Source organism: Echinops telfairi, unplaced genomic scaffold, assembly GCF_000313985.2.
Source record: "Echinops telfairi isolate 266 unplaced genomic scaffold, ASM31398v2 ScPeMD7_12;HRSCAF=54, whole genome shotgun sequence".
Classification (NCBI taxonomy): domain Eukaryota; kingdom Metazoa; phylum Chordata; class Mammalia; order Afrosoricida; family Tenrecidae; genus Echinops; species Echinops telfairi.
The window spans coordinates 3,307,748-3,319,298 of NW_022103909.1; the positions used below are offsets into that span (position 1 = coordinate 3,307,748).

The 11,551-nt window shown below is 46.5% G+C and overlaps 2 protein-coding genes across 2 annotated transcripts in view; both read left to right on the forward strand.

Moving 5' to 3' along the window:
• Window positions 1-6,586, forward strand: part of LIMA1 (LIM domain and actin binding 1) — a 39,461-nt gene extending 32,875 nt beyond the window's left edge. The window contains exons 8-9 of the mRNA XM_045287366.1: window positions 2,513-2,646; window positions 4,230-6,586. Coding sequence (XP_045143301.1) covers window positions 2,513-2,646; window positions 4,230-5,238 — 1,143 coding nt within the window. The 3' untranslated portion in view covers window positions 5,239-6,586. The remainder of the gene's footprint in view (window positions 1-2,512; window positions 2,647-4,229) is intronic.
• A 3,604-nt stretch (window positions 6,587-10,190) lies between these two features.
• Window positions 10,191-10,544, forward strand: LOC101640925 (60S ribosomal protein L35a-like). Its single transcript, XM_045287368.1, has one exon. It carries the CDS (start codon window positions 10,191-10,193, stop codon window positions 10,521-10,523), a length of 333 nt encoding a protein of 110 aa, XP_045143303.1. The 3' UTR covers window positions 10,524-10,544.
• The last annotated feature ends 1,007 nt before the right edge of the window (window positions 10,545-11,551 follow it).

Consider the following 11,551-nt stretch of genomic DNA (forward strand, 5'->3'; position numbering starts at 1 on the left):
GACCCAGTAGTCTAGTAATTGGCTGTTGAGGAGCAATGCCTTTTCAGTGCCGTGGGTGAAGGCCGCCCATCGTCAGCCGTGGGGGGTCGGGTGTGGGAGGCTGGAAGATACGAATTGCTAACGAGATGCTCCTGAGGTGGGATTCAGACACCTGGAAGCCCTCTCTCCTGGGTGGGGATAGGTTCCAGCCTGAGGTCGCTAAAGTGGGGCTGGTGTTGCCAGGATGAGCACAGAAGGCCGTGGAAAGAAAGAAACGCCGTATTCTTGGGTCTGAGTGCAGCTGCCGTGGAGCACTCGGAGCGTCCCAAATGCCGTGTACTCACCGAAGGTTCCTGTTTGTCTCTTCCAGCGTCTGCTTCCTGCTCCTGGTACCTAATTTCTGCTCCTGCCTTCCACTTTCCTCCTAATGTGAGCTCAACTTTCAGCTTTCTCTCAGGTTCTCCTTTCTGTTCCCTGGGCTGGACCCTCTTCCTACAGTGTGCCCTCCGTGTGCGTGCGTGCGTGTGTGTACACGTGGGCGCTAGAGGTGTCCCACTCTCCCTGAGCAGAATATGGCCCATTTCCTCTCGTAAGTGTGCAATGCGTGTCTCCTGTGTCATCTTCGCTGACGACAATGACAGCTTACTCACTGGCCAATATCCAATTTAAAAACCATGGAATCTGCCCTGCAGCTGAAAAAGATTTGCATTTACATCATGAAAGGTGGCTCTCTCCCCGGTGGCACCAACGAGTTTATCGTACCTTATTTCAAAAATTCCGTGTGGGAATTTATCTCCTGCTTGCTAGACCAGGACCCGATCCTTTTAGAGAATATCTAATTTAAGCTATGCAAAAATAATCTCCGTATAGCTCTTATCTTGGCAGAAGTACCCCATATAAAAAGAAAGGGAAAAATAAAAATCTTAAGTTCCAAATGATGCCTAAATTACTTCCAGCACATTCCAGGCCCTATGTTTGGTCACATGTAAATGCTTCCCTTATGCTTGACCTGGGCTCTGTGATGCTGTGAATATTTCACTTTAGGACTCCTCCCCTAGAGGGAAGAGCCTGGGAGGGAGCTATTTTCACTCCGTTCTCCTCCTTCATTCCAAAATCCCTTGGGTGCTATTTGGGAGTTCACCACTAATTTCAGCAAAGTCCCTTTTATAGATCTTTTTCTTTGCTTCCATTTTGTACTCATTTCCTGCACTCATTCCCTGTCCAACTCTGCTTGGAAAACCATTTTTTCTGTGGAGTTCCTCTTTTTGGCTCTACTTCCTAGTGATTCACGTGGCAAGTGAACCGGCGGTGTGGTTTTTCTTCGTCTTTTTTCATGGCCTTATTTTCTGCCTTGTTTGCTTTCCTATCAAAATGCCATCTTGCCTGTACGTAACCTGGTTGATTTAGGTTTGTTGCTAGCATTGGGTTAATTATTACTAATGGTTCCGGTCCTGGGACTAAGTTAGCATTGGGACGAATGTGCATTACCTCCCACCCTCCGTACATCGGTACATTGTTTTGACAAAAGCCCACTCTGGCTTTGGCAACAGAGGCGCCAACTTGGTCCCTGTCAGCACTTCCTGACCATCGTAACCTAAGCTGCCACCTGCACCTACTGGTTGGGGTGTTAACACTGGCCCAGGCTAAAGGTCCCTTTCACATACTGATGACCTCCCTCCCCCTTCTCCAGAACCATGTGACCATTTCTCACCCCATGAACAACTGAGGAACGTGTTTTTTGAATTCCGACTGCACCACTGAGCGCCGAGTTTAGCACATGCACCAGCTGTACTGCCGAGTTCACACTTCACGAGCCATTCCCAGCCGCTCCCCTCCCATTGCGTTGTGCCTCGTCTCCACTGGCTTTTACAGGAGGGTAGGACCTACTGCTTTGTTGGGCAGAGGTGTCCTTCCTGAGCCCTAGTACAAGAACCTGTCTCAAAAAAGGTTTCATTTATGTGTCAGTTTTGGTTTAAAAAAAAAAATCATGCCCCACTGGCCGAGCAAATCAAGACTCTACTATAAGCACAGGAGAATAAGGGGTGCTGTAGCAAAGTGTCTTTTGCACGTTCCCAAAAGCCACATGGGTTGTCACTTCTTGAAATGTATCCCATCAGAATCTGTTGCTGTAAGAAGTCATCCCTGCTTCTCCTTGATACGCATCAGACTTCTTTTATTGTGTGTGATGCAGTTCTCTCTAATTTCCTCCTCCCCTCCTCCTAACATTGGCTGCGTGTCTGTGTGTGTTTTGTGGTGGCCTGTCTAAACCTTTCTCTGCAATCCAGCCCCAGCTCTGCCCACCCCTAGTGGCAGCGACATACACGCAGGGAAACCAGACAGTTTGGGAAAGGAATCCAGGGGAGCCTCTTGGTTTTAATGAACCAACTGAGAGCATTGAGCAGGCTTCGAGCTCCTCTGACCACGAAGGGAGAAGGGAAACCGTAGGCCACAGAGTAAACCGTAGGGCCCATCTCGGCAGATCAGGCACTCACTGCGGCCTCAGCCAGTTAACCTTGTCTTGTCCTGCTCCCAGAAGTTTCAGGCTCCCGTGAGAGAGACCTGTGTGGAATGCCAGAAGACAGTGTACCCGATGGAGCGTCTCTTGGCCAACAAGCAGGTGTTTCACATCACCTGCTTCCGCTGCACCTATTGTAACAGCAAACTTAGGTAAGCCAGCCCCAAACAAGCCGTCTCTTGTGTAGCTGGGCCTCTGGAGGGACCCTTTGGCCTTGAGAGCTTCAGTCCTGAAAGCCATTCTGCTAATAGTATGTGGTTGAAGGCTCTTTCCAAAAAAAAAAAAAGCGCCATTTAATAACAAATGTCTCAGATCCAGTAATAGTGATGTTTGAAACTTCTTGGTACCTTGATATGTGACTGTGAATGTTGGAACTGACAGCATAAGTAATGTGGATTCCTGTGCCTCTTGTTATGTGTTTTCACCATGATTAGACAAGATTGTTATTTGAAAAGCAAAGCACAGCCCTCCTGTGACCTAATTTAGTAGGCTCTTTGCCTTCAGTGTCCTCAAGTCTTAAAGTTAAGAAATCCCAAGCGGTGCCTTGCCTGAGCCGTTCAGTGCCCTGAGCACTGTGTGAAACCGTGTTAGAAATGGCCCCGGAAGAACATTGGTACTTTTTCTGTGTAACGTTTCGTTTCTATTCCTAGTATTGGAATTCACTAGTATCGTGTGTTGACTCCCCCCCCTGAAAACCTAGAAGGATTGTAACTCTAACCAGGATATAATTAAAAGAAATGCTCCATTGTCGCTCGTTTTAACCATAAAGTGTTAGAGAAGGAAGCAGCCGAGATGCCACTTTCCGCCGCGCTCCACCTGGAGCAAGCAGCCCTGCTCAGACACTCTTGGAAGATGACCGGGCCCCTGTCTGCACAGCACCTCACAACAATTGTTTCCGGGCACTAGGTTTTGCCAGCTATCCCATGTACCCCACCGTGCCGCCCTGACGTCCACTCAGTCGTGCTTGTACGTGTTAAATGTGCACCTCTCTTCTCTGGGGGTGCCATGGGCTTTTGTTGTTCGTTGCTATGGGTTTCACTGGCTCCCAGCACCCTTCTGGATCGCAGAACAAAACATTGCCCGGTCCTGCACCACCCTCATGGTCATTAGCATGTCTGAGTCCCATGTGTTGGTTTCTCTCCAGGTGACACCGAAGTCCCGTCCAGCCCTAACTACAAGGGGAGCCTTGCCTCCCAGCTACTGCCCACCGTTTTCCTATTAACCATAGTTACATTTTTCCACCTAGTAGCTTTTATTGAGTGCCGGTGGTTTACAGAGTTTGATACCAACTCCTGTTGAGGCATGCTTTTAAATTATACCACGGGAGGCATGCTATTGTAAGTGTTGTGATAAATACTAAGGGAATTTATTTATATGAATGATCCAAGTTGGGTCGGATTACCTAGGGAAGACTTCCTGGAAGAAGTAATTTTTTAAAACGGTTTTAACAGAGGAGGATTAAAGTCATTTCAAAGGGAGGAGGGATGCCTGTCAGGTGGGAAAATGACTCGTGGCCGTTCAGAACAAGAAGGGAGCAAGTGCTTAAATGTCCTTTAAAGCACAAATGCACGTACAAGGGAGTAGAGAGTCCTACGTGATGGATACACTTGTAAAGATAACTTTTCCCGGTTATCTTTCAGGAGATAACTCTCCTGAAAGTACTGGAATTGCCAGGTTTTAGCCTGCTGGTGGAAATGGCAGATGGCTAACTCTATGCCTTTTCTTTTAACGACAGTCTAGGGACTTACGCATCTTTACATGGAAGAATCTATTGCAAGCCTCACTTCAATCAGCTCTTTAAGTCTAAAGGCAACTATGATGAAGGCTTTGGGCACAGACCCCACAAGGATCTGTGGGCGACCAGAAACGACGGTGAAGAGACTTTGGAGAGGCCAGCCCCGCTTCCTCACGCAGGAGAGACCCCTCCGAGCCCAGGAGTGGAAGACGCCCCCATTGCTAAGGTGGGGGTGCTGGCTGCGAGCATGGAAGCCCAGGGTTCCTCCCAGCCGGAGAAGGAAGACAAGCCCGCGGAAACCAAGAAGCTTCGGATTGCCTGGCCACCCCCAAGTGAACTTGGCAGTTCGGGCAGTGTTTTGGAGGAAGGGCTCAAAGTATTCAAGCCCAAATGGCCTCCCGAGGATGAGAACAGCAAGCCAGAAGCTCTTGAAGATGTGGACCTGGACCTGAAGAAGCTCCGGCGGTCTTCCTCGCTGAAGGAAAGAAGCCGCCCGTTCACCGTGGCAGCTTCCTTTCGATCCACTTCCGTCAGGAGCCCCAAAGCCTTGTCCCCTCCCCTCAGGAAAGGCTGGAGCATGGGGGAGCAAAGCGAGGAGTTTGCAGGTGGAACAGCGGCAGACCGGAAACCCATGGAGAACGTCAAGGCCGCGGAGAAGAACGGGGCTGTCGACAAAGCCACCTGGCAAAGCAAGGAGACTGGGAGAAGAGAGGAAGAGGGGAGCGGTCAGGAAGTCCCCGGTTTTGAGCTGGGGAGTGAGAACCCTGTAGAAAATGGCTCAAACTTAGATGAAGATGGTGGTGGATTCCCCACACAGCAGTCTCCAGAAGAACCCAGGTCTCCAAATTGGTCCAACTTTGTAGACAACACCTCCCCCAAAGAATACTCCACCCGGAATCCGAGATCCCAGGACGTGGGCTTCTGGGAGGCGGAGGTCGTGGAAGAGTTGTCTGTGGAAGAGCAGATAAAAAGAAACCGGTACTATGATGAGGAAGAGGATGAGGAGTGATCGGTTACGAAGGTGCTGGGCCTTAAGTTGGTGTTAGTGTTAGTGAGCCTCTGCCCTTTATCAAAGTGATGCACGTGCGGAAACGGGATCTTCGTGTGAACTGTCATCTAGGTGGAAGTAACTTTGGAAAAAGGAGTCCCGCTTCAACAACAAACAACAAAAAATCCCTTGCCACCGCTTAAAATGAATCAGTTTTAAAGACAATATTGCTTAACCCCTCTCTTTCCACAGTGATGGTATCCAGACAGGGCTTCAAGGTTTTATACATGCAAGAGAGAGAGAGGGGATGTGCCTAGCAGTACAGTCTGGAATCCACTGTGCTCCCAAGAAGACATCTGAGAGTAGATAATAATCTGAGATGGGTAATAGTCCACTGTCACACTACAGATACGATTGTGGAATTAGGGAACCTGCAGAAAGAATTTCAGGGCCTAAAGAAGATGACGGAATGCACTTTAGTATAAAGGGCACAGTTTGTAAATTTTTTAATAATACCAATTTAATTGCTTAGTATTCGTTTCCTAAGAGATCAAATATTTAGTCTTCTTTTAAACTTTTAGATTAACTTTTTCATACTCGGCTAAGTAAAATGAGAATTTACTGCTTTGCATCCTGTGCTCTGCTCCCCACCCTGAACTGGTTAACTAAGGTATGCATAACACAGCCATCTTCAGAACTGCTTCTGAAGACATTGAAGAACCAATCCCACATGCTTTGGTGCTTGGAAAGACCCACTGCCTCCCAAATAAGCCATGGTATTTGCCAACTTGACCGAAGCCCGAGTGATTGTGTCCTCCCCGGTGGTCTCCTGCCTCATAGCTTACTGAAAGCTGCAATATTCTTGTCAGAGCCTCTGGATTGCTGTTTACCACACTGCTTGTTAGAGCCAAGTGAGGAGTTTAGCAGAGGATTGCAAAAAGAACTGCCTTCAACCGCGGGACTCAGACCCCACCCCCACCCCAAAGCGCTTATTCCACTTCTCTCGTCCCTATTAGAGACACGTTGTTGTTTTTTTAAAGACTTACCAAATCTGAAATTGATTGACTTTATGGTAGACAGTATTTCCAGGGTGCAGTCAAACCAACTATCGGCCTTTTTCTTGGATGCTTTTCTAGTATTTAGACTTTGAAACACTGTAAACAGGAGCACATTTATTGTACATAATCAATACTCCAAATCGTATGTGTGGCGGAGAGAGGTGGTGTTTCAAGTTCTAGGTTTTTCTTTGTTCTGCATTTACAGAGATTTAGCGCTAATATTTTTTAGAGATGTAAATTATTCTGCTTTCTTATGGTCTTGCTTAGTCTGAAACATTTTTATTCAATAAAGCTTTTAATTTACGTTTGAACTTCCATTGTTTTTCTTTTTCCTTTTTCTTAGTTGGGATTTAATAAATATAACACATCATTCCATATTTCAATCATGTCAAGTAGAATTGAACAATTGCTACCACCGTTTCCAAGAATTCTCCGTTGTTTCCTTTATCTTTTTACAAAGTTGCCGCCCCTCCTTTGGAAAGAAAAGGAGCTGAGAAGCGCTATGAAGACATTTTACCACTAGGTGGTAGTGTTGGGCAGTCTTGGGCTTTCATTCTCAGCAGGAAGAAAAGTTTTCCTGGAAAATTGAAAGCAACTGGCAAGAGAACAAATGTGTGCATTCAGAATGAGCTGGCTGTTTTACCAGTTCAAAATCCAGGGATAGGTTTTATTGTGTATATGATTCAACGTTTAATAATTTACCTTTTAATGATTCATCACATGCTAAATGGGATTTCCAGTGGCCTCTGCTGAAAATGAACTTGTTTACCACTCCAGGCCTGATTGGTTTCCTTGTCTGTGGAGGCAACTGCCCCAAATGCTAAAGTGTTTTTTTGGTTGCTGTTAATAGTAGGTCTCTTGTTGTTTGAAGCCAACAGGTCCATTTTTCTACTCAGCAAGCCTTACTGGACAGTGTAACCTGCCCCCCCCCTGGGGCTTTTCAGAGTAATCTTTAAGGAGGAAGGAGCAGAGGAGCAGGTCTCTCTTTTGCCTGGTCCCTGGGTGAAGAAACACTGTACCACTAGGATGGAAGGACCAGTTAAGGACTTGACTCTGACTCCGAGAACGGTTCCTGAGGGTATCCGAGATTCTACATCTTTACAGGGGCAGACAGCCCCACCTTTCTCCCTTGAGTGGCTGGTGGATTCGAACTGCCATCTTTGTGGTTAGAAGCCCAATGCTTCACCCCCGGTTTACCACCAGGATAGGAGGACCTACTCCTAGAGGCCCAGCATACTCATCTGTGACACTTTGCAGGACTACTGTTCCAGGAGCTAGCCAGTCTCCGGTGTGGATGGAGGGGTATTGCTCTTGCCCCTACCGTGGGGTGAATGAAGCCCTTTAGAAGGCCCTATTGCCATTCATAAAATATCCCATCCTGGTTTGGAATTAGCTACCCTTACCATGTAACTCATCGTCTGCGTCTGCCCACCCTATATGCATTGTGTGCACTGACTGCGTACAGAGCAGTGCCTATGCCCTGCATTTATAAATATAAAGTATGTCATTATACACAGGACCAAGGACCCTTGGTGGTGCAGTGGTTGCAAGTTGGGTTGCTAACTGCAAGGTTAGCAGTTTAAAACCACCAGCTGCACCTCCCGAGAAAGATGAGGTTCCGACTCCCATACAGAGTACCAGCCTCAGAAACCCAAAGAGGCAGGTCTACTCTGACAGGGTCCCTGTGAGTCAGTATTGACTAGACAGTAATTAATTTGGTTTTGAACCATTGCCTATGCCTCCCAAGAACTGAAGTAGATGTACTCCTACTATAGGTAGAAACCAGGAGTAGCGCCACCATCAATATACGTAAAGGGATCGTCCTCAACAAAAGAATGACTACACATTCTTAGAAAACAACCTGCATCCAGACAGCTCATTGGTTATTCTGAGGGATCAGAATGTTTGAACTTCCTTGTCAATAGTGGGAAGTCGGAAGGGTGAGTTTTCCCATTGGAGAAGTAGGAAAGGGGGCTGCCTTGGGCTGGAACTGGGTAAGGAGGTTCTGCTCGTGACGGCTTCGTGAGCACCACCTGGTTTCCAGCCCCTTAATGGTCATGCCACCTCTGACCCAAGTGAAAGAGGCACCTCATTGGCTTTGACGTACAGAGGTTAGCCATGTTTGCTAACAACCACGAGGCTGAGAGCAAACTGGTACGGGTGGTGGTTAGGGTTTGTTTTTCCCTCCTGGGTGTAGAATGGTGAGTTGGGTTCTTCGGTGTCCACTCCGCGTGTTCTCTGCACGGTCCCAAGCCATGTCCTCTGCTATGGAGTCAGTTCTGACTCACAGGGACTCTGGGACAGGGTAGAACTGCCCCTGTGAGCTTCCAAGAGTATCTCTTTACTGAAGTAGAAAGCCCGATGTTTCTCCAGGGGAGCTGCTAGTTTTGAACTACTCAACCCGGAGGTTACCAGCTGAGTTGAATTCCCATGGGGCCAAAGAAGTTAGTTGCTCTGAACATTTATCTTGAATACAATGTAAGGTAGTTACCATGAAGCCAGCCCTTGACTTTGGTGAAAATGCCTTTGGGCAGTCTCACTACAGATCGTCTCAAGCCCATCTACAAGTTTCTTATAAATGAGGAATGCTACTTCATGTACCTCGCCCCTACGTGCTGAATCGGAATCTCTGGATGGGGCCCAGAAAACCATTTTAACAAACTCCCCGCGTGCTACTGATGCACATTAACATTTGAGGACTACTGAGCTAAACTACTACCTTGGGATGGCCACCCACCCCCACCTTTAAATCCTTCAACATCGGGCATAAGCATGCCTTCAACGCACGGCCATCAAGTCAATACTGACTGATAGCTACCCTATAGGACAGCTGAAACTGTGTCTGTGGGTCTCCGAGACAGTAGCTGTGGGAATAGAAAGCCTCACCATTCGTTCCCCTGTGGAGTGACTGGTGGCTTCAAACTGCTGCCCTTGTGGTAGCAGCTGGGTTGGGCTGCTACCCACAAGGGCAGCAGTTTGAAACCGCCAGCTGTTCTTTGAGAAAAAGAGGAGGCTTTTTACTCTGGTAAAGAGATCCTGAAAAATTAGTCTGGAAACCCACAGGCGCCGTTTTACTTCTAAGCATGCCCTACTCCTCCTAAAGTTACTTTATCTGTCCCTGGGCAAAGGTAGAGAATTCATTCTTTTCATTTCCCCACCCATGCTAGTTAGCCTCGGGTAATTAACCTAGTAGTCCAGTTTGAACTGACAACACCCAGAGCTTGAGACTCCAGGGCAGTTAGTTTCACCTTTCGAAAGTGCCTCCTGGGGCTGTGGCTCCCTTCCTTATATGTTCGTTTTGATCCACAGCAGATTGCAATGTCTACTGTGGAAATCCAACATTAAGACTTAAAAATTCTCAGGCTGTGCACTGACCAGGGCACTCACTATTGGGGGGAGCACAGATCCACTGAGGGGATGGCACGTAATATGAAAGAACGTGTGTGTAAACTGTTGAATGGGAATCTAAGGTGCTCTAAAAATGTTTACTCAATTGTAAAGAACCCCCCCCACACACACACACAGTGTACAGAGTAAGAATTCAGGTTCTAGGAGGCTCTAAGGACTTTCTGACTCAGAAGCCCCACATTACAGCTGCTTCTTGGATAAGCGGCTGGACCTCTTGACCTCAGATTAAAAGCCAAAGCCATGGGTGAGGGGAGACAAGGGAAGGTGAAAGATTTGAAATAATAATATGTAATTGATCAAGGATTCAGTGGGGGGGGGCTGATACCAAGGGTTCAAGTAGAAAGAAGATGTTTTGGAAATGATGGCAACATATGTACAAGTATGCTTGATACAATTGATGTATGGATTGGTATAAGATCTGTAAGAGCCCCCCCCCAAAAAAATAAAATGATGGCAGTTGCTGAGAATTTGGGGGCCTGCTGGGAACAGGACTTCTAACCGGCAACTATGTCTGGCAGGCTGTGGTCCAAGGCCATCTTTGCTGGCTCTAAACGGGGTCTCCGGAACCAGAGGGAGCGCTCGGCTCTTCTTAAAATTGAAGGTGTTTACACCCGAGATGAAACGGAATTTTATTTAGGTAAGAGATGGGCTTATGTGTACAAAGCAAAGAACAACACAGTGGCTCCTGGCGGCAACCCTAACAAAAGCAGAGTCATCTGGGGAAAGGTAACTCGTGTCCATGGAAACAGTGGCATGGTTCGGGCCAAATTCCGGAGCAACCTGCCTGCTAAGGCTATTGGACACAGAATCCGTGTGATGCTGTACTCCTCAAGAATTTAAACTTAAAAGTAACTAAATAAAATTGTGCATTGTTAAAAAATGAAATGATGAATTAAAAAACAAACCCCTTTGAGGATTCTGACTCATAGTAGCACTACTGAGGGGTTTCTGAAGTGAAACCTTGCTTAAAAATAGTTTATTTGGCATGTACATCACCTATCATACAATTGAATCGTTAATCATATTAGATGTGTGCAATCATCACTACAATCAATTTCAGAACATTCCCTTCTCCACTGTTAGCACCCCATTTCCCCCCACCCTCTCCTGCCATGCCCCCTATCCAGTCACTGTTTCTATAGAGCTACCCCAGTGGTTTTCAACCTGTGGGTCGTGATCCATTTGGGGATCGAATGACCCTTTCACAGCGATTGCCTAAGATGATCGGAAAACAGATCTGGTTGTCTTAGGAACCAAGACAGTGCTCCTCTATCCATCTCCAGGCAGGTACGCCCACATGCAGATATGCCTACCTGGCATGAAGACTGACCCATGCTACACCATGCTTCAAGGCAAAATTTCATTCATTTGCCATTAGAAATAAATATTTCACAATACATAATGACATTGTTTTTGTGATTCATCACTATGTTTTAATTGTTTAATTTGTAACAATGTAAATACATCCTGCATATCAGATATTACATGATGATTCATAACAGTAGAAAAATTACAGTTATTAAGTAGCAACAAAAGTAATTTTAGGTTGGAGGGTCACCACACATGAGGAACTATATTAAATGGTTGTGGCATTAGGAAGGTTGAGAACCACTGATCTACACTATGATAATCATGAAGAACAAAACACAGTCATATAAAACCATAAGGAGCAAACTAACAAACAATGATGACAAAACAGAAAAACCTCAGACATAGAAAATATGAAAAATAGAAGCAACTTTAAAATGAATCAAAAGGGAAATCAAATAATATAGGGTACTACATTTTAACCTAACTATATTTGCCATCACCGACTAGCAGCCCGAGTGCCAGTGAGTTGTGCATTGGGTTGCTAACTAAGGTCAGCA

What these genes read in the sequence shown, in the direction of transcription:
- LOC101640925 (XM_045287368.1), top strand. Translation starts at nt 10,191, where the DNA reads ATGTCTGGCAGGCTGTGGTCCAAGGCCATCTTTGCTGGCTCTAAACGG.